The sequence below is a fragment of the Acanthisitta chloris genome, unplaced genomic scaffold (genome assembly GCF_000695815.1).
Source record: "Acanthisitta chloris isolate BGI_N310 unplaced genomic scaffold, ASM69581v1 scaffold7400, whole genome shotgun sequence".
In the NCBI taxonomy this organism is placed as follows: Eukaryota; Metazoa; Chordata; class Aves; order Passeriformes; family Acanthisittidae; genus Acanthisitta; species Acanthisitta chloris.
In genome coordinates, this window is record NW_008651018.1 from 3169 (window position 1) to 25993 (window position 22825).

General features: G+C 44.2%; 1 protein-coding gene across 1 annotated transcript in view; it reads left to right on the top strand.

Annotated features, from left to right (window-relative positions):
• Nucleotides 1–1882: 1882 nt before the first annotated feature.
• ATP9A (ATPase, class II, type 9A) overlaps nucleotides 1883–22825 on the top strand; it is a gene marked incomplete at its 5' end in the record, with an annotated part of 46083 nt that continues 25140 nt past the window's right edge. Inside the window, 12 exons of the mRNA XM_009071303.1 lie at nucleotides 1883–1948; nucleotides 2083–2148; nucleotides 4656–4800; nucleotides 5129–5242; nucleotides 8260–8368; nucleotides 15391–15449; nucleotides 16400–16451; nucleotides 17031–17125; nucleotides 17861–17941; nucleotides 18480–18555; nucleotides 21342–21418; nucleotides 21993–22153. Of these exons, the coding sequence (XP_009069551.1) occupies nucleotides 1883–1948; nucleotides 2083–2148; nucleotides 4656–4800; nucleotides 5129–5242; nucleotides 8260–8368; nucleotides 15391–15449; nucleotides 16400–16451; nucleotides 17031–17125; nucleotides 17861–17941; nucleotides 18480–18555; nucleotides 21342–21418; nucleotides 21993–22153 (1101 nt within the window). The remainder of the gene's footprint in view (nucleotides 1949–2082; nucleotides 2149–4655; nucleotides 4801–5128; nucleotides 5243–8259; nucleotides 8369–15390; nucleotides 15450–16399; nucleotides 16452–17030; nucleotides 17126–17860; nucleotides 17942–18479; nucleotides 18556–21341; nucleotides 21419–21992; nucleotides 22154–22825) is intronic.

Here is a 22825-nt window from a genome sequence, read left to right on the forward strand (position 1 = left end):
TTAGTGGCACACCTGGGACTTTGCACCCTAGGCATGGTCATCTCTCCCCACAGTCCTGAGCAGCCTTGGTCCTGTGAGTGTGCAGTGTGCTGGGCACTGTGCTCTCACCCCTGTGGCACCATGAGCTGTGCCAGCTCCTCCCAGTGCAGGAGTAAACGTGGCTGTGGAGGTTGGTGCTTACTCACATTGCATCACCAGCATGTGTGGGACAGAAAGGGCTCAGGCAGAGACTGCCCTGCCAGCACATGACCCTGGGGAGGTGAATGAAATCTGCTCTTACTGTATGAAAACACAGTCCGCAGCTGCTCTGTTTTTATAAAGTGCTTTTTAAGGCTCATGAGTGTCCTATAGAGGATTTTAAAGCAGAACTAAGGAGCTTATTAAGGAGTTCTTCCCCCATGAAGCTTAAGACATCACTAAAAAGTTAAAAAAAATCCTAAAAATTATGACAGGTGATTATCTTTGAGAGGATTAATAAACATCTGCCTGTAAGAATGAGCACATGGTTCTGTGCTTGAGAAATGTCTGTGTTTTTACCAAGACTTCATTTTCTAACTTATTTCAGCAAGCCTTGGGCTGGCACTTGTGCAATGAGTGTGCAGAGAGAACATTCCTTCTAGTTTGGGGTTGGGTGTTGGTGTCCTGCCCTGTGCCCACCCAGCAGAGTACAGAGGAGAAAGCCAAGCTCACAGGATAGATGAGAGAGAAGTGCCAGCACTGGGGGTGGCAGGTGCCTTCTTAACTAAGTATTTGAATGTCTGTGGGGTAAAAATCAGCATTTGCTGACTGTTAGGGCTCTCAGCCACTGCTGCAGGAGGTTCTGGCTGAGGCTGCCTGGGCTGGAGGAGGATTCAGGGCCCTGATGTCATGGGATTCCTGAGTGCTGAGAACCTCCCCACTTAGTGTCGCAATGTGTGGCTCTGTTAGTGCTGGTTGTAGTATTGGGTGCAGTGGTTGGACTTGTTTTTTAAGTCCTTTACATGTCATAGGGACCTCGTGCTGAAAGGCTGTGTCGGAGCCTTCGTAGTAGAAATGCTGCATGTTCTTCCCTTGAGCATTGGTACTACTGATATTTGCCCTCAGAAACTTGCTAGGCAGGAAGTTTGTCTTTTGTTTGTCTAATGAGGTTCTCAGTTTGCTTTCCCTGTAATTCAGGAGGTTGCAAAAACTGACTCGAGCCAGGCAGGAATTTCACGAACCTTTTACGCAGCAGATTCTCCCATGCCCTTTCTTGCTTTCCCTTGGAGCTGCATTATTTTTAGGCTGGTTCTCATAGTAACATGGTGTTTATAAACTAAAGTCCTTACAGAAACAAGTGTATTTGTGGTGGGACAAATACAGGAGGTTCTGGCTTGGATTGCAGAGATCAGATTTGGGTAATTTCACTCCCTCTGCAGGTGCTGTCAGTGTCTCCTTTAGAGCCACACGAGTGTGAACAGTTTTGCAGTGCTGGTGTTAGCACTTAGACTGGTGAATGCATAAGAATTTGGAAAAGAAACCTAAAAGCAATGCAATTGTACCTAAACAGGTGGGCAGAGCACACTCTTCTTAAAGTAAAACATTCTGATTAGCTTCTGGGGTTTGTTTGCCGTTTTCTGATACATCAGTGAGGAAAACATGCTGCTAAGTCATTGAATTGATTAAAAGGTGTGACAGTTTGCTTTGGACATTTAGGTGTTGTTTGAAGATGTGCCCAGGTACTTTTAAAGTTCTTTGGAGCGTGTTGGTGAATTTTACTTTATAAGAGATATTCGCAGCAGTTCTTTGGGGTGTGTTGGTGAGTTTTACTTTATAAGAGATATTCGCAGCACAAAACCACATTGGATTTGCTGTAGTTTCCTCTTTGAGCCTTACTTACCCTGTTGGAAATATTGTCATGTAGGTGTGTGGGTATTTTTGCTGTTGAGGACAATCTCTACAAGAGGCCCAGCCTGAAAAGTCAACAAAGGTAACTGCTTTCAGATGTCTGGTGTGTTGGTGAGTTTTACTTTATAAGAGATATTCGCAGCACAAAACCACATTGGATTTGCTGTAGTTTCCTCTTTGAGCCTTACTTACCCTGTTGGAAATATTGTCATGTAGGTGTGTGGGTATTTTTGCTGTTGAGGACAATCTCTACAAGAGGCCCAGCCTGAAAAGTCAACAAAGGTAACTGCTTTCAGATGTCTGGTTACAAGGACTGCCTGACTCTCTGGAAGTGGTGATGAAATAGGGTGTGTGGACATCAGATTTGCTCCCTTGGGCAAAGCCTCTTATTTGGAGCTTTTTTCTCCATTGTGAGAGAAGGAAAATCACTTTTTAACTTTCCCTTTTCTTTCTTTTCTATAGAGCATATCTATTTTCTATTGTGATCCAAATACCATTTTCACTGTTTTCCCTTAGAATATATGTGGGATGCAAGCAGCTATTTGTCTTAGGTTTTCACCTGCAAACACAAAAGGAAACTGCAATTAGAAGGCACCAAGCTAATAAAATACACTTCTGTAGTAGAGTTTATGAGTTTGAGTGTTTAGCAGCAACTTTGCTGTTTGTTTATTTCGTGTTGGTAACTAAGTTCCTTCCAGATGTGGGTGTTGTACACAAACGTGTGGGGAAAAACATCTGCTAGTTAGTTTTTCTAAACAAGCAAAAATAACTTGTAGAGTTGATAAAAATGGAGAGTTTGAGGGGCAAGCACAGCTTTTTGGAGTGAGTTACATTTAGGTTACTTAAGTTGATTATGATTGTATGGTACTACCTAGGGAGTAGTCAAATATGAGAGTCCATTGGCTTAGAAACATTACAAAGTCAGAGTAACAGGCAATATCCCTGTGCAGGGTAAGCAGAGATGGCAGTAGTGGTGCTGCAAGTCTGGTGGGAAATCAGATGCTTCTTATATATACCTGAACATTGAAGCCTCTCCAATGATTTTATTCCAGTAATTTGATCTAAGTGTTCACTGCTATCAGGGAAGACCTAGATCAGAACTGTTTGCATTTCCCACTGTGTTTACTTCTCTCAGATTTTCCTGCATTCTCCTAATTTTCTCTCCTTCAGCAAATGCAGGTTGGAGCTGACAGCTGCAGTGGTGCTGGTAAAGCTGAGCTGCACGTGGTTGGTGCTACCTGGGTGTAGGTGACAGCAGAGAAGGATCATTCCTGAAATCCAGGGACCTCACGTGTACTCTGGTTTTGGATAGAGAGTTTGACTCAGCCTGGAGCTGTAGGAGATGCTGCAGCATCCAAAACTAGTGAATTCATGTTCCCTCAGCACTTGCCATGTGGGTGCTGTGTAGTGCTCTGCTGTCTTGTCAGCATTCCAGTCACAAAGCCTCTCTGAGCAAGGAGACCTTCCTTCCTTGCTTCCTGTGTTTGGGTGGCAAAGTCACATAGGGCTGAGGTTGTTCCTGAGTACAGACTGGAGAAAATCCACCTTTTTCAGGGCTCATCTGTCACTCTTCATGAAATAGAATAATGCCAGAGTAATTTGATTATGCAGAAATCCTTTTGTCTAGTTTTAAAAGCTTGTGAGAAATTATCTTGCAAGTCAGGCTGATGAAGTCGAGGTCTGTGTCTGCTCATGGAGCACTGGATCACATGGTGACACCTCTTCTTTATTTCTGGGAGTGAAGTTGGTTTTTATTCCCTGTCTGTACTGAGGGAACTGACTCAACTGATAGCACTCATTTCTATTTGCATCCAGCAGGGCATAAAACGTTAAAAAAATGGTTCTTTGTAGGAAATCACCTTCTGTGTGGTGAGTTGTGAGCTCTGCTCATCGTGCTGCTGTGTCTTCTGGCAAGGTGGTGACTTCAAGAGCTGAGTGCTTTGTGTGCTCCCTTAAATAGTGATTTCTTTGTTAGCTGTGCATTTAACTGAATTTTTGGGGCAGAATTCTGTGATTCACAACCAGGTCCTTGTGGTGTTTTCTGGAAAGATGTTTGTAAGAGCTCTGAGGCTTTTGGTTATCAATCTGGCTGATGCTGGTTTTCCCAAATGTCAGTGAAATTCAATAAGTCTGTTTTTAAGGGAACAAGGGGGATTGGGAAGAGATTGGCTTTCAGAAAGAAGCAGTGACAACAGAAAAAATAACCCTTTGGGGGTTTGGGAGGGTACAATGCTGTGATTTTGAACAGAGAGGCTTTTTCAAGGGACCAGAGGGATCACTGATACGTCTTTGCATCTTCCACAAAGGAACTGATGCTCTGTTTGATTCCTTGTCTCAAACAAGGATTCGTAACATTGAGCAGTGCATGGTTTTAGTGATTAAAATTCACATGAGTGTGGAGTTCTTGCTGGGCTCAGCACCAGGCTGAAGGTGCCACGAGGCACCTGGAGCTGGTGGTAGGTGGGCTGAGGGCTGTGCTGGGTGGACTTCCATCGATGGAAAGAAAGTAGTGTTTGCATTGAATTTGCATTGAATTGCATGTTAATCCTCCATGTTCTTCTAGAGAATAGATGTTTCCTGTCACCTCATCCTGGTAAAAAGTCAAGCTCTGGGTTTTAGGATGCTCGTGGCACAGTGGCTGATTGACAGAGGAGAGATGAGAGTGTCGGATGGAGAAGGGATGCTGAGCTGCTCTGCCTGGCTAGTGGAGAGAGTCTGGATGGAGTGTGTGTGACCCAGAGAAACGTGTTAAAAAGGATCTAATTACTTATTTGCTGTTCCTTCTGTAGGTGCTGTGAGTGCTTAAGATGCTGTGGGAGGAGGGACCCGAGGCCTCGCACTGTTTGGCTTGGCCACCCAGAGAAGAGAGACCAGAGATACCCTCGCAATGTCATCAACAATCAGAAATACAACTTCTTTACGTTTCTCCCTGGGGTAGGTGTGGAGAAAGTTGCTTTCCATCATCCCATCCTTATGCTTTCTGCGTTTTCAGTGGGTTTGCAGTAAGCAGGTGCAGAATCTGGAGCTGCAGTATGTCATGTTTGGGGTGTGTTTGGTAGATTTTCTGCAAAGAGTCCCTTAGGGCAGCAGCAGCCAGACACCAACCTGTCCTGAGTGTCCAGCACTGCTTCCAGACTGCCCCAAGCTGGCATTTAGTCACTGGGAGAGCATGCAGAGATGTTTCTGGTGGTTAGTTCAGTATGCATAATGTCTGAGCTCCATTAATCTCCTCTTTTTTTCTGCCTTGTTTTTTTTTTTTTAGGTGTTGTTTAACCAGTTCAAATACTTCTTCAACCTTTATTTCTTGCTTTTGGCCTGCTCTCAGTTCGTCGTTGAGATGAGGCTTGGTGCACTTTACACATACTGGGTCCCTCTGGTAGGTCATTTCAAGTTTATTTACTCGAGTTTCAGTGTTTGACAACATTTCTTGTGCTGTCTTTTCTGCAGAGTGTGAGTTTGCACTTGAAATTATATTGTTAACTTGCTTCCTCAAGCCTGTGCCATAGTGTTGTAGCCGCTGTGGTCTTGAGCTTTACTTTGTAGAGGTTTGACAGGGACTGAGAGGACTCTGCCCCTGAGTTGTTCATCTGTGGGGTGTGAGCAGGCACAGAGCTGTCCCCACTGGCCGTGGTGGCTGCAAGGGCAGCAGTGCTTCGTGACTAACAGGAGAAAACAGAGGCTGGAGCAAATCTATTTCCCTGGCAACGTGTGTGTGGCTCAGAGCAGCATCTGTACCCAGGCTGTGTGCAGGGAGGGTCTGCATGGGGCACTGTGCCCTCCTGGGGTGATCCATGCTTGCAGGAGCCCAAACCAGCCTGGCAACTGCAGCAGAGGACCAAAGGGCACCTTTCAAAAGTGACCTTAATGAGTGGCCATATGCGCAGTGGCGGCAAATTACGCTCCCCTGCCAAACAGTTTGACCTGCAGCCTTGGGATAGGTCAAGAGGCTGCTCCAGAGTTTAACTGCATTGTGCAAAGCAAATGGCAGAATAGAGAAACACAGTCCCAAACCCCTCCCAAATACAAATATGGACAGACACAGCCACACTTGCTCAAGGTGCAGATACTCTGTCCTTCCTGTAAGCTATTGGCTCTTCTCTTTTGACAGCCAAGTGTTTCACCTGTGATCAAAGGAATAATCAGTTTTGAAGCAGAAACTCCAGTGCTGTCAGAGGGCAGAAAGAGGAGTAGTTGCATAGATCTTAAATCTTTAGAGTGCTCTGCATGAGCCAGTTGCAGCTGCTCAAACCCTTAAACATAGGTATCTATGCATTTTTTCTTATCTCAGTAAAATTATTATTTCTCTTTCTGTGTGAATAACTTCTCAGCTCACACTATTGTGGAATGAATTTGGTTCAGAGGGATCTCTGCTCCAACTGCCTGCTCAAAGCACAGCTGCCTTTAAACTTGGATTGTTTTAACTCATCTTCCTGAGTTTTGCAAATCTCCAAGGCCAGACATCCTTTTTGCTTTAAAGAAGTGACACAGAGCCATCTAAAACTGATTGAAAAAGCACAGAGCTCTTTCTCAGGTGGTATTTGTGCAGTGGTTTGAGAAATGGTGGTAATAAAATTCTGTTCCTCTATTGAGGGTGCTGAGAAGGGGCAGAGGAAATTTTTCCTGCCTTTTAGACTTTGAGTGAAGTGAAATCCCTGGTAAAAGCCAGAAAGAAGGGAAGGGCATGAAAGAAGTGAATGCTTTGGGGCATTGCTGCTAAACCTGTTTGTGTTGAAGCCTCACTGAATTCTCTCTCTCAGTTATGTACTGCATTGCATTTGCTGTGTGAATCTACTGCTAGTTCCATAAGATCCTGCCCTGAAAGTCATATATAAATGCACACAGAGGTTCTCTCTTTCAGGGTGTTGTACAGGCAGTTGTGACTTGTCTGTGCCAGGTGAGCAATTAGAATTTGGCATGTGAGCTGCCAGCAAACAGGACAAGAAAGTTCTTTGTTCATTGCTGGCTGCTGACATGAGTGTTGGGGATGGAATGACACATGAGATGACACAGTGACTCGGCACATGTGGGAATATTTTGGAGGTGATTATTTGAAGACAATTCAAACAGCTGAAACATAAGTTGAAAATTGCTGATGCTTTTTAAATTTTTGTTTTTGAAAGCAGATAGGGATTTCTGGCTAAATGCACAAATGTCACTTGGAAATGGTAATTTTTTTTTCTGGATTTGCTGGTCATGGGAAAGAGATCGCCCACAGTGGTGCAAAACAGAAGGTTGTGGTCCTCAGTGCTGGGGAGTGAAACTCTTCTGTGAAAACACTTTTGGTGTTTGTGGACACAAGATTGAGTACAGGCACTTTTAAATAAGTGATTGCCCATCCTTGGGTCTCTTCATGTGTCGGTGTTTTTAAATACTGCAGAACATACTGCCTTGCATTTAGTTACTGTGTTAATTAGGTCACACATTTAGGCACATATGTATGTACTAGAGACCTTCAGTTTCTAACATCACCTTGCCCCCGTCTTAAAAAGCTCCTTATTGACAAAGATAATCTATCTGAACATAGTTTCAATTTTCAACAGTGCAGGTTGTAAAAAGTTCATTCTCTGTGATGGAATGAGGAGTGTTTAGTGACTGAGCCAAACAGTGTCTAGTAAAAACATGACTTTGTGGTACTAGTCCCATAAAGAATTGTTTTGCATGAATATAGTTATTTTTTTAATGCAGTGGAGGATGTGATGTGAGCATTTCCCTCAGGACAAGAGGAAATGCAGTGGCCACTCATATCCACAGCAAAGTAGGACTCAAACCCCATCAGGCAAACCTGTAATTAGACTATGAGTAGTACACATTAATATGTTGAGTGCTTGTTTGTGTAGGTTGTTTGTGAGCATACAGACACGTGAATTCTCGTGCATTCTCTGTGGATCTGTGTATTAGAGTATATAATGGTACATTGGAAAGGTGATATATAAAGGCTATATAGATTTCTGGGAAGATATCTGTAAAGAAATATAAAAGATAAAGAAAAGTGAGCTAATTTCAGTGGTTCTGTGGTGACAGGAGCACTGAGATCTGAGGGGTCCTGTCTTACACTGGGGTTCTGTTTAACCCTCTCAGTCACCTGTGCCGTGAGATGAAATGTGTTATTACATCCTTCAGATAAACTTTACAAAGATTTGCTAGGGGAGAGAGAGCATCGCAGTCAAACTGAGAAACAGCCACAGTTTTTTTTTAAACACCAAGTCTTTTCAAGCAGCTTGTCAGTTTGTATTGGGAGCTCTGCACAGCAACACGTGTCACTGCGAGGGTTTGGGGAGATAAGACAGAGTAAGGAAACGCAGCTTGTTGGCATTGGCACTGACCAATATTGCTCTTATTAGAGGCAGATGTGCTTCCCCCTGACCTCTCCACCCGTTGTGTCTCCCCTGGCAGGGGTTTGTGCTGGCTGTGACTGTCATCCGAGAGGCGGCCGAGGAGATCCGATGCTACATGCGGGACAAGGAAGTGAACTCGCAGATCTACAGCAAACTCACAGCCAGAGGTCAGCCCTGCGGCGCCAGCAGCTCCCCCAGACCCTGCTGAGAGCTGGGCACAGGGGCCAGGCCTGGCCAGGGGCTGTGGGCACACGGACGAGTGGTCACGGTGCCACTGCGGAGCCCTCGCGGGTCCCGGCGGCTCCTCACAGGCTGTGGGGGCAGCTGAGGGTTCACAGAGCCACAGGCTGGTGGATCATCTGGTTTCAGTCCCTTCCACCAGCTTAGGTTGCTCCAAGCCCCATCCAACCTGGCCTGGAACACTCCCAGGGATGGAGCAGCCACAGCTGCTCTGGGCAACCTGTGCCAGTGTCTCAGCACCTCACAGGGGAGAATGGAGGAGTGTGAGAAGAGCTGCCTGCTAGGCTGAGAGTTTTTAGAGATATAAAACCTGGCAGATACAGCAAAACATATACACAATTGAAAATAAACCAGTTGTGCTTCATATGCAGACCCAAGCAGTGTAAATTCTTGGTATCACTGCTAAATCCAATCTCACCCTACTCTCTCTGTCGATGTGAGGCCATTCCCCCTTGTCCTGTCCCTCCAGGCTCTTGTCAATAGTCTCTCTCCATCTTTCCTCCAGCTCTTTCAGGTGCTGGAAGGTCACAGTTAGGTCACCTCAGAACTTCTCTTTTCCAGGCTGAACAAACCCAATTCTCTCAGCCTTTCCTCATAGGTGAGGTGCTGTATAAGTTTCCTAGAGAGAGGCACAGCTAACGTGAGGAGTATGTGTGATAATTCCTTCAGGTAACTTCAGAGCATCATCCTGGTGACTCCAGGTGTGGGGAGCCCTGCTTGGTGGGCTGGGAGTTCACTGGAACCAGCACCAGGCAGGGCTGAACTTCAGAGCAGCTCAGGTGATGTTTTTAAACCCTCATTGCTCCTAACTCCGGTGTAGGCCAAAACATCTTTCCTGATTGTTGTCCCTTCTTGGTGGGTTGGAAGCACCAAAGAAAATGAAACTGGAGGTGGATGTTTGCAGGAAGGAAATGTGTTTTCCTTCCTGCAAAGCTGTGAAGTGAGAGAAGTGCTCTGTCATGCTGCATGGGTGAGGGGAGGGAGAGGCAAATACAGCAAACAGCAGAGCAGGAGGACAACAATAGAGCTGTAGTAGATGTGACATCTTGTTTGGGGATTTTTGGGCAGGATTTTTGTTTGCTTTTTCTTCCAAATTTGCTAACAGTGCATCTGTCTTCCCCCTGCATGTGTGTTTTGGTTGTTCACCCTGTCAGTAAGAGAGGCATGCGCAAGGAGGATTCCTATAAGCTTCCAATTCATATTCCTTAATGGAAACCACAAGTGTGTGCTTTAAAAGAGGGTCCACATAGACACATCATTTGCAGAAGCACTTTGCTAGAAGAATTAGATGTAGCTCTGTGAAATTGTCAGGAGATGGTTATGCAGATTCAGCTCCTGAGGGTGAAGGTGGACTGTGACCTTGTGTTTCAGCACAGGTACCACAGATCTTAGTGAAGCACAAGTACTCTGTGTCCTACAGGAGCTCCTGAGTGCATGTGTGAAATTGAAGATGACTTCCTTGACATACTGACATGTTTCATCACTTACTGAATGTGCAATACCAGTTGAGTTTCATAGCTTTTTGTGGGTTGTACCAGACAGGGACATGGATCATGCAAGTCCTTGCTAAAAAAGGTTGTGTGACACGTTATCACATTTTCTGTGTGTTTCTGCTAGCAGCAACTGATGTAGTTCTGCAGTATTGGCAGCATCAGCTCTTGTACTTTTTGTATACATCGTCCTTAGCCTCCTCCTGCAGCTGTGAGGAGTTTGGAGCCGTTTGTGAGTGAGCCCAGGCTGCAGCTCAGTCTGATCCCTGGCCCTGCCCATTGTTTGAGCTGTGCTGTACCTAACAAAGACATTTCCATTCTCGGTTGAAAAATCCAACACTGCCTCACTATGGAGTTACTCCTAACATCACAGCAAAGATGGTGAGGGCAGGGCTTACTTTTAAAAAGGGAGTGAGCTGAATTTAAGCCATTTCCTTGTTTGTAATTTCCAGTTTCTTTGTTATAAAAGTTTATACCCCTGAATTAAGATGCAGCAAAGTAGATGTGGTAAAGATGTGCTGCTTCCAACACTTGCACTTTCAAGAATAAGGCTGTTTTTTAAATGTGATTGCTTAAAGCTGTATATATTTCCCATGCCAGGAGTTATGAGGCAACTCCAAACTAGGGAGTTGGAGTTTCTGAATATTAAATCCCCTTTTAATAACGTGTTCTTACTACGACACTTAAAATGCTTGGCAACCAACAAAAGCTTCATCCAAGAGGGGTGTACTACATCTATTTAAAGATATAAAAGAGTTGCCTTCTGGATTCTATTCAGTGATCTATAAGGGGCCTGACCTCTCCTTTGGTTCTTTTCATATTGCTATTACGTTTCCCATGAATGATTTCCCTCCCCCCAGTCCTTTAACTTTTCTAATTTTGTGAAAGAAACCAAGGAGGATTGGCAGCTGGGCACTGGCTGCAGATTTAAGCCACTTTACTTAACATGAATTTGGTGCAGAAACAGGGATGAGACTCTAGCAGCATAGGTTAAAAAGTAGGAAAAACTATTTATGATTGTTGTGTGGTTTGGGGAGAAAAGTCATTTTCTCACTGAATCTCAGTAGTCAGATTTTTCAGGGGACCTGACCATCTTCTTTTCCACTGATTAAAACTTTAGCACCTCTGAGAATTAGCTGAGGGCAGGGAAGGACCTCATGAGGCCACCATGGCTGGGGGACAGGAGTGTTGAGTTTGGTTTATCACATCCATTAGTACAGTCAGGGAAAGGAGACAAATCAGAAGTAGAAATAGCAAATATGAAAATAAGCTGAGAACAGCTGATCTAAATTATTAATTTTCAGCAGAGCTGACAAAGCTCCAGGGAGGACTTGGGCTGTTTGCAGGCTGATTTTTTTGTTGTTGTGGAATAGCTCAGGTCATGCTTCAGCATTTTGGCACAGCCCTGTGCTGAGAGGGACAGTGCAGAAGGTGCTGATGCACAAAGTCTCTCTGAACTGTTGCTGTATCATTTTTTTATAACTTCACACTGGTTTCCCCTCTAAAGCCAGAGTTAGGGTGAGGAGGATTAATGAGGCTCAGCACTGAGCACTGCTGTCCTGGAGATTGGCTATAATGGATCTAATGGAGCACTGAGGCTTTCTCTGAGCTATTTCTATTCCTCCTGAGTATTTGCACTAAGCTGCAGTTAAGGTGACTGGAGAACAGTTTTGCCCATCTCCTGCAGTCCCACAGATGTAAGTACATGCTCAGGTCTGAATGAAGCCAAGGAGACTTAAGCACATGCTTAGATGCAGTTTTGAGTAGAGAGAGGAGCAGGCAGAGATTTGGGTGTTTTGCCCTGTCAGGATCCTCTGGTCCCCTTTGTATGTGCCCTGTGCAGCTCCATGGCTGAGCACAGCTCCTCATACCCACCAGCCTGGTGTGTGCCCCCCGGGGGAGATCCAGTGCTTTTGATCCAATAATCACATTTTGGATTTACAGATTTGCTGCTGAACGTGAAACTGTTTTCCTGCACTCTTCTGGTTAAGCTTTTTAAGGCTGACTAAGCTGCACAGAGAAGAAGGAAGAATCCTCTTTGGATCACGTTTTATTTTGAATATAGTTGCTGAATTCCAGGAACTAATCTTTTAGAGTAGACAGTAGTGTATTTTCTGTGTTCCTTTATTTTACACAACATGAAAAACTCCACCCTAAACCTCTTTTATCTTTTTATTGATATGATCCATTTATGTTCCAAAACGATGGAAGCAGCAGACCTCTGGAAAGCCTTTTTTTATGGGAAACCCTCATTTAAAGGACAGTTGTTTGGATTGTAATAAAAAATAATCAAATTTCAATCCCCTATTCATGAACCTACAAGCCTCCTTGTGTTCAGAGCTCTGTGTGCTGACTTTCTGCCTGATGGAAAGCTAGAACTCCGCTGGCAAATTCTTGGTTTGTTTTTCTTCTCTGGCAGCCCCTCCCTGGGCAACACTGCATAATGGAGAGAAACTCCACAGAAAAGTGGGAAGAGACCTCCTACCGTGGGGTGCTACTTAAGATACAGATCATTGGCATTTACCGGCCATATAAAAACAATATTTTCCCAAACCCTCTGAGTCCTGCGTAAGGCTGCGAAAGCCTCAGGTTTGGTGCAGCACATCCAAACAAGCCTTTTGTTTTCAGATGTGTTTAACTTGTTGTAATAAACCTCTGCCTTCGCCTTTAATTCCAGATGAAATGTTTTGATCTGTACCTCAGTGCAGATCTATATGTGCTCCCGTGGTAGAAAAAGGCTTCTCTTTTGGCTAATACATTTCTTGCTTTAAATTATCTGCTTTGTGGTACATCCATCATGCTGCAGATTTGGTGATGAGTTCAAAGACCATAGCTGAAGTTGGAACAAATGGTTTGCATTTTATCATGTTTGCTTTTTTGGCTTTGAAAAACTAAATCAGGAGACAGCAAAGAGTGAAACTAATACCAGTCAGATTTTTTTTTATTACGCGATCAATACTGATTCCTTTTAAAAATTCTGTTAATCACTGACTTGTTTTCTGATTAAATTCAGAAAATGGAAACTGAAAGTGCTATAACTGTTAGAGAAATCTGTGTATTTAGAGGAAGCACTTCTAGTTGCATTTATAAACCCAGCAGTTTATAGTTACAGAAATACCTGACTAGCAGAGCAGTAGGGAAACGAAACAGTTGTGCTATTAGTGAGCTTTAAACATGCATGAGAAAACATCTAATGTTTAGGTGGCGGTTTCCCCACAGAAAGAAAGAGGAATTATAGAATTCCCAGGATCAAAATAAAACTAATTCGAGGTAGTTGCTTTATGGGAGTCCTGAGTCAAAGGAAACATCTGGTCCTGCGCCGTCTTAGCAGGACGTGTGGTACACACTGCAGAGATGTCATCCACGAGAGGCCAGGGCATGGTTGGAAAGCAGAATTAGCTGCCTGAAAAGGGCATCTCATTTATACAGGAGTTGTAAAAACGTGTGTTGCTTAGAAAGGTTCCCCCCTTTGTTTTACCTCCAACAGCTGAGCCTGGGAGGGTTATTGAACAGGACAAATCTGCTCCAGCTGCTTTGGGTTTCCTCATATTGGAAAAATTTGAAAGCAGATGATGCTGTTTTCAGAATAGTGATCCAAAAGGCCTTTTATGTGCATAATGGTAGGAAATCACCACATTATAGCTTTGTCCAGGCATTAATTTTGCTTTTCCAGCACGGCTGTTTGCCCCACCAAGCAAAGCATTGTGGAGCCAAGTTTCCATTCCCAATTGCTGCAGGTAGTGCTGCCTGCCCTGGCAGTCACCACACAGAGCTGTGTGACTTCAGGGGAGTACAGAAAATATGGTTCAACATCCACCTCTCCTTTCTGCACAGTGCTCTTGGACTGGCTGTGCCTGTGTGGGGAGAGCACATGGGTTGTTTTTTTTTTACCTCTCCTTTGCACAGGAGAATATTCAAAAGCACTTTTTGTTGTTTGGTGAATAACCGTATTAAAAGGGGAGGAAGAGATGTTATCTGTCAGACCCTTTTAGTGTCATAGTACCTAACTTTGTATAGCCCATACAGAAGACTGCCAGGGATGCTTTTTTTGATCCTCTTGGAGTGCAGCTTTTCTTTTCAAGCCTCTGCGTAATGGACTCTTAATCCCCGGTATGCTTCCTGCCCCGGCAGAGATGTCTTCAGCCCAGCATTCATTTGCTTTACCCTCTTTTGCTTTAAAGTAAAAAAAATAAATAAATAAGAAAAAAAGCTCACAAGGCAAACTCCAGAATCCATGAAAGACCTATGAGATATTTGTGAAATGGGCCATGACTGCTTATAATTTGTAGGAATAATTACAGCATGTAAGGAAGTCTGCATTTATTAGCAGCAGTGATGAAGCATGTTGTTAAGCACACAGTGTGTCACCAAAGCAGCAGGCTGCCCCCAGCCCAGAATGGCTTTCATTGTTAATTTGGAGCAGAAACACTGAAGCATATCCTGAGAAGGATGCTAATGAAGGGACTGCCAGTAGTAAAATCCGAGTGACCTTTGTGCTTTGTGCTAATTTCTATTCCCCCTCCCTTCCCCCTTCTCCTTTCCCCCTGAGCTGCTATCTGGCCAGTTAGCCCCTGAATTTTGAGGTACAGTAGGAGTGTTGTCCGTGCCAGGGTGAGCTCCACGTGCCTCCCCCACTTCCACTCAAATCACAGCAGATTAAAGAGGCTTTTGTTGAAACAGAACAGACAGACACATAGAGGCAGGGTTCAAATTAACTGATTATAAATCACTAGTTAGTCTGAGAAGCCAAATCTAGAGCTGGCTAATGATTTGAAATTACTAGCCAATTGTTAAATTAATCCCCTGTTTTAAAGCAACTGGGAAATGTTTGACAGCTGCACAGAAATAAGTAAATAGGTGTTTTCTGTAGGACTGTTCTCTGCAGGGCTCGTTCAGGCTGGGTCTGTCGAGAGGCAAAGAGGTGGTAGAGCTGAGCCAGGTCCTGGAGCTGCAGCAGGGGAGGAAATGAGCCTGGTTTTCAGATGGACTCATTGTACTTACAGCTTCCAGGCCTTGGCTTGGGAGCCAAGCTTTAAATTTTCAGCCACCTAAGGCAAAGGAGTTGGAGCTGGTGGTTCCCAACTGTAGTTTTCTTGTTCTTGCTCTATTGTCTGCCTCATGCTGAAAGCAATTTCGAATTCATGGGTTAAACTTTTATGAAAAAGAGTTTAAGGACTTTTTTTAGACTACTCATGGGAGGGTGACTGGGAGTTTCTGCAGCCAGGGCTGAGTCTGAGGCTGTTGGACCAGAGGCTTTCAGCAGTTATTGCAGACTTGGACCCCCCACTTCACCCAGTGGAAGCAGTGGGCTTGGGAAGTCTTTACAGGGCAGCGCTGCCCCGTTCTTGGGATGGAAGCACTTCCCATTTTCCCTGGAATAGTGCAGTGGAAGGAGATGACACAGCACCCATAAACCCCGTCCCGCTGCTGCTCTAACACACTGATATCTTTCCTTGCAGGAACTGTGAAGGTGAAAAGCTCTAATATACAAGTTGGTGACCTCATCATTGTTGAAAAGGTTAGGCTTTATGTGTATCTTTTCTGTGTAAAGCATTTTGTTTGCAGGACATAGAAAATGAGATATTTTGGATTTATGCTTATTTTGCGATAGGCTTAGAATGTCAAGTGTTGAACACTAGTTAGAATCTTTAATCACCTTTCTGGGTTCCCCTGCCCCACCAGTAACATCATAATCTTTACAAATGAGAGCAAATTTGTAGGCATTTACCCATAACCTAGTTTTTCACTTATACTGTAGCAAGACAAAGAGCCTCCCTGTCCTTTCTCTGACTGTTGGGCACAGGTTAAATACCTGATCCAAATGCAGCATCCAAATGTTGCTTTGGGAGCAAACAACACAGTCTTGGGAGGCACAGGGACCCATCTGTAGGTACTGGTATGTACAGGTATATTTCCCCCTTTATACAAGTCTTGGGGGGGTGGTTATCCACTGATTTTATGGTTTTTTCCACACACACTCTGTGCAAGGAGCTATGACCTCTAAAATCGGGGGGGGTGGTTATCCACTGATTTTACGGTTTTTTCCACACACACTGTGTGCAAGGAGCTATGACCTCTAAAATCTTTAGTCTGAGGATACTCAGTACTGGAGGAGAGAGTTGGAAGCTGTAGATTCCAGACACAGCCTCTCTGCTAGCATGGGACTTTTCGAAAGGAAACCAGCATTAGTTTAAGATCTCTTCATACTTCTAGAATTACTCACCAGCCCTTTTGTAAACCAAGCCTTGGGTCTGGTCAGGGGGAGCTGGCACCAGTTATTATCCTGCACTTGGAATTCTGCTGGGAAGGGAGCGTAGGATTCAAAGCCGAACGAATCCCAAGCTCCAGTTTGACAAAGAAATGCCCTTTCTCCCCCACGTGCCCTTTGCTGGGGTCGGTGGGGAGTGGCAGGGGCTGCACACGCGTGCAGGGCTCTATGCACAATAATGGCCTTTCTTCTCCTGGCAGAACCAGCGAGTCCCTGCTGACATGATCTTCCTGAGGACGTCGGAGAAGAATGGTAAACATCTGGAACCAATTGTCAAAATAGCCATTAACCTTTCACTGGTTGTTTAGAGAAAACTATCTTTTGGAAACGTGAAAGAAATAGATAATAGTAAAATTTCAGAGAGAAAAGTCAGGCAGTTTTATGGACCAGCACTTCCCGGGATGTTACACTCTGGTTTTGTTTGCTGCTCAGAGGACACAGGGGGTTCAATCCAGGGTAGATGAATCTGGTTGCATAGCAGTTAGCATTTTCGATGTAAATCATTTTACTTGCTGTTCAGGTTTGTTTTGTTACGTGTGAGGTAAGGAAACATTTGATCAGGAGGATTAGAAAACATAAAGACTAAGATAAACATTTCAAATGCCTTAAAAATACAGTGCAGACTCTCCCTGTATTCTGGACTGGTAGAGGGAAATGAGTGTTTGGTGCTGGAATATGATCCTTAGGTTAATAATGAATGTTGCTTGGAATCAGATGCTGTTCCCAAAGGCAGAATGGTCTGAATATCCTAGATATGAAGCTATTTACTGAGTTATCTGTAGGTGTACCTAAGGTCAGGGGAGAGCACTGACTGCTGCTGCAATTCCCCAGGGTCCTGCTTCCTGCGCACCGACCAGCTGGATGGGGAGACCGACTGGAAACTGCGGCTGCCTGTCACCTGCACCCAGAGGCTGCCCACTGCTTCTGTAAGTGCCTTCCTCCCCAGCACTCTGCTTGGCAGACCTGTGCATGTTTTAACCCCAAAGCTGTTCGGGTGCTCCAGTCCATGGGCTGCTTTGAGAAGTGGGTGAGTGCAGCTTCGTTCCGCTCAGGGCCCACGGCAGATGAGCTCTGGCAAACAGAGATACAGTCCAGCCCTTCCCAAGCTCCAGGCAAAATGTCAGGTAAGGTGAACCTGGGTTGTCACCCCAGAGCTGTGCAGATGGGCACTGGGATCAGCAGTCAGACAGTGACCTTGCAGCCAGAGGTGACTAATGGTAGGATGCTCCTATTTGCTTTTCCCTTTCCAGACACCACTGCAGTCACTGACTGCAGGACAGGGCTTGTTGCACCACAGGTGCTCTTGTAGGTACCATTTTATTCCTTGCACTACCAAGGTACAACACCTGCTTTATTGAGCTTCTATCTGTAAAAAGTGCAAGAAGTTTATTTTACACAAAGACCTTGAAACAAGGCATGGAGTGAACAGTTCGTGCCTGTGTAGGAGTCAGCAGTGAACACACTGTGAGAACTTACATTATCCTCTTCCCGGTGATATTGGCATCTTGAGCTAAATAAGGAGTGGTAGGATGTGCCTTGGTTGCCTTGGAAGACCTAAACCTTCTTTGATATGGAGTAGTAAGTGTCTTAGGCTGTCTTGATTATTCAGGGTGAATTCTTTCATGGGGCACTCACTCTGCCAAAACGTGTCTGTTTTACAGGACCTGCTGCAAATCCGATCCTATGTGTATGCAGAAGAGCCCAATATTGATATCCACAACTTCGTGGGGACCTTCACAAGGGTGAGTGCTGCTGACACAGGCTTCAGATCAAGTGTGTAGTGTCTGCTGTGCAAACCTGCTGAATGCTACCAGGGCGCCAGAGTTTCTCAGGAGAAAGAGTGACGTCTGTCTTGTCATTCCTTGTCTCTTCTTTCTTCTTTGTTTCCCCCTGTGTCTTCATAAAATCAATGAAGTAAATCCAAAACAAAGATAGGGTTATCAAAATGTTAGCTTGGAGGCAATGTCATAGGCTGTTTGGGCTTAAGGACCTCACTCTGAAGGTATCAGACCTGAACACTTGGACAGGGATTGGTAGTTACCTATTCGTGTTTGCCGTTCTGAAGGGAATCTGGATCACCATGGACTCTGTGGGATTAAAATCCAAAGGTAGGTCAGGCAGTAACAGTCATAATTCTGAACCAGTTCCACTTTTGCCCTCAATCACACAAAGCCTATGTGAACTCAGTTTACCTGCCCCCACCCCTGTGTGGCTTTTGGCATCCTTTGCTCTTTTGCATTGCTGACAGGTTTGTTTGTTTTGCTCTTTATGCTGTTGCAGGAGGACAGTGACCCCCCAGTAAATGAAAGTTTGAGCATAGAGAACACCCTGTGGGCCAGCACAGTGATCGCGTCAGGTGAGGTGGAGACATGGCAAACTGTTTTTGAGGGAATATGTTAACAATTTTTAGAGGTATTTTTGTAATGGAATAATAATCTCTGTCAGTTGGAGAAATTAGCAGTTGGAATGAGGTTTCCCACTTGTCCTAACACCTCTGGGGAGCTGAGTTGACATCTAATTGCCTCTTGGACATTCCTAGATGAGAAAGAATTGGAGTGGCCTTTGGGGCACTTCTTTAGCATCCAGGACCAGAATAGCACTTAATTGCTCTCCACATTGACATCCTAATCTGTAACAGAGATGGTGTCAAATGGATTCTGGTAACAGAAGCTAAGATGAAAGATTTCCAGGTAAGTGCTTCCATTGAGTTTGTCCTATATACTTTTAAAAAGGAAAAAACCGAAATCTTTGACAGGTTTTGACTTCTCTATACAATAAGCTCCCAAGGCCTGAGATTAATCAATGCCCTCTTGTAGAGGCTTGTCAAAGTAAAAGCCTTGTTCCTCTCCTGTCCAGGGCATTTGTGAAGATTGCAGGGTGGAGAGTGGAATTCTGAGTCCAGTTCTGGATTGAAAGTTGTGAAATGGGAACATGGGACAGTGCTATACATGGGTTTATTAATAACGGGAAGGAACATGAGCTTCAAAAGATGTTTTGAGGCACTGAAAAGGTTTTGATTTGCTCTTTTAGAAGCAGAACACAGTGAACAAATTTTATTTCTGTATGTTTCTGTCTAATCCTGCTCTGACTCTTACTTTGAGATGTGTTACAGTGCTGTGACCAAGGGTCTGTAAAAAAGCCTAGTTGTGATAATACAATTTAATCAAGGTCCAACAAAATTTAATCAAGTAAATTATATGTACAGATTAGTAACTGCCATGCAGGAGGGAGCCTGCCTTCCTCTTCTCTGAGTGCAGGCACAAGTGGTCAGCCCAGCAGCTCCAGGTACCCATCAGGCTGCTTAATGCATCAGTCTCAGCACATCCCCCAAAACAGATGGAGAAATGGAAAGCCTGTCTCATGCCTGTCCTGTGTGGCTCCACTCCCCACAGCACCCTTTCCTTTTTTTTTCCCCCCTGCTTCTACACATGGGTGTAGACAGTTTTCCCCAAAGCTGGGCATGGCACCTTCTCTGCTCTGCACAGTCACTGCTGCAGAGCTGCTGAGAAGTCTTGGTGTCTGTCTCAGGGCATACAACAACCTCCTCCCTGCCCAGACAGACTCACTGTTTGAATCCAGTCCTCTCTTCTGAAGATGAGCTAAGTTATTTGTAGATAGACATCTTTGAGTTGAGTTAATAGGCATAACTTTTACAAATATTGCCAGAACTTCCAATGATTTATGCAGTCAAGTCTGTTTTGAATGGCCAGAAAACAACTAGAAACTCTTTTTATCCACATCAATGTGTCTTTTTCTAGTCCTGGCAGGTGTTTCTTCTCACCTGGACTGAGTTGATCAATATAATACTCAGTTTTGTTTCTCCTATGTAATGATAAATAGCCTGTCATAGGTTATCTGTGGTAGGAGAGAACTGTAGCTATTTTTTCTCCTGCTGTGAGTGAGAGCTGTGGGGTTTGGTGCCATCTCCCTGGGGCAGCCTTGGCTTGCACAGCCAAGCAGAGCTATGTGGCTTTCTCCATCTGCTGTGGTAGGGCTGGGCCTGACTCTGCTGCTTGAGGTGGATTTGGAGTAGCTGTGCCATCTGCTGCTCTGAGCTGTGCTGATCTTACCACCGCCTGCCATCTGGCTCCAGGGATTTGTTGTTGGTTTTGGGGGTGTCTTTTTTAAAGGAATGTTTCTCAGCATATTTTTAGAAACCACCTCTTTGGAATCCGTCTTATTTGAGAATAATTCACTTGCAGCTTGATAAAACTTTGGTCGTTAATGAGCAGGGGAGTGGTAGAGTAGAAAGTAGCAATGTATTTGCAGTAGTGCTTTTATTTTTTAGTGTTGCTTTTCTCCATTTTTACAGACCCAAAATTTATGGTAAAAACCCCCTAGATTTTGGCAATAGCAACTTTTAAACTCCTGATGGTAGATGGCTTTTTATTTATGGCTTTTTTTGCAGTGTCTTTAAGAGAAAACCTGTAGAAACACAGTAATTTATGGTGCTAAGCTTTATATGTTTCTACAAGAAGAAAATAGGGAAGTTTGTTGCTCTCAGCTCTTTAGCAACTGTGGGACAGAGCATTAAAATACCCTGATGAGCTCCCAGCAGCTCCATCTGTTACAGTGAGGTAGGAGTTGGTATGATTCACTTTTTGGTAGGAACAATAATTAGGCAAATGCTTTAAGTAAATTGTAGATTTAAAAATAAGGTAATTCTGTCTTTGAAAGCTGTTGAAATTAACTGGTTTTACTCTGATTGTTCCACCTTCACCAGTAATAACCATAGCCCAGAGCACTGGTTTAATTTTGACACAAGGATCACTGTGTGATACAGGGCAAACTTAACCACATTACAGTGGGATTCCAAGGGGTGGGAGGAAATCCAGGCATTCCTCCATCCTTGCCAACGTTCATTTATAGTGTGGAGAGAGAATTGACATCAAAAGGCAGTCAGGAAAGTCGAGGGAGAAGAGCTGACTGCTCTTTCCATGCTCATGAGTTGATGCAGTCTGTGGTGCTGCATCAAGTCCAACCAGAGTGGTTGAAGACTTATAGACTTGTGGGATGTCTTCTGTTCCACTCTGTGTTTTCATAGGTGTTGTGTTGCAGGTACCAGCTTGTGAAATTCCTGCTTGCTTCTGAAATTAACTGGATCCAGCAAGTGTTTTTATAGCCAAATGTCTGTTTGTTTAGGTACTGTGGTGGGAGTTGTCCTCTACACTGGAAGGGAACTGCGCAGTGTGATGAACACTTCAAACCCAAGAAGTAAGGTATGGTGAAGAAACAGCCTTATAACAAATAAAAAGGGTCAGAAATGGATCATTTTTTTAAGGTGATCCTTCCAAATGCTGTATGTACACACTGCAGAGACAGCCTCATAGGAACAATTCATATTTTCCAGCCTATGATTTAAGATATTTACTATAACAGAACCTATTTCTTCGAAGGTTTGATCCTGTTATCCATGTGTCTTCTCACTTCTTTATGGTTGGCAAAATCATTGTGTTATGTGTTTATAGTGAGCCAGTCCCAGTTAGAATAGGAAAGCTCATTTTGCTGCATTCCTCTGTTACAGCAAAGCTGAGACAACGTTCAGGGATGTTTATAGCAGCATGAGCCCTCTCACCTCTGCATGCCCTGCTTACCTTTTAGAGCATGGGCATCTTATTTAATAAGCTGGCAAGAGCATCACTTACACATTTAACTATGTCTGTAGTGTTTTAAGAGAAGCTGACTGGTGGGCAGTGGCCCTTTGGATATGGCAGTTAATTTCCTTCATGAATATCACATTGTGGTAACATCTTCACTTGTGTGCTTGGAATGTCTCTCTCTTATTTTTTTTAGATTGGTCTGTTTGATTTGGAAGTGAACTGTCTCACCAAGATCCTGTTTGGGGCTCTCGTGGTGGTCTCCCTGGTCATGGTGGCCCTTCAGCACTTTGCTGGTCGTTGGTATCTTCAGATCATAAGATTTCTCCTCCTGTTCTCAAACATCATCCCCATCAGGTAAGGTAGTAATTGCTGATGCTTCCCAGCAACATGCTGCTTGCTTTGTGTCCTCCTCCATGTTTCTAGCATGTAAACTCTTATCTACTCCTCATTTTACAGCTAAACAAATCTAGAAATAGAAATCAAGTCACTGTTCAAACATGAGAATTACTTGGTTGTTTCTGCTGAATTTGTTCAACTTCCTAACCCATTCACTGACTCAGGCTGTGGATCAGTCATTTAAGGCCCCTTCTCTCAGTGTTTGGACTACCTGGTTACTACGATAAGAACAGAGCAAAAACATGGAAAAGGAGGGTTATTTATACATCATGTGGGGTGATACATTTGGAGGGGAATGAAACTTTAATATTAAATTGTGCTCTATTAGTAAGTAGATTAGTGCAGGTCTGGGATTCATTTCAGTTCCATTTTTAACCTGCTCTCTGTACACCAGTCACACTGTCCTCACTCTGTGTCCATCTTCTCCTCAAGTCACATCTGCTCTTCTCACTGTAATTTCACCATCCATCTTTGAATTACAGTGAAATCACATTTCCCACCCAACCACTGACTTTGAATGTTCTCCTGACACATCCCCTTTGGCCACTCAACCTCCTCATGGACCACACGTCCTTTCCTTGCACTGTGGCAGTTCACAATGATTTTTCCCAAAGTTGAACTGATGATGCT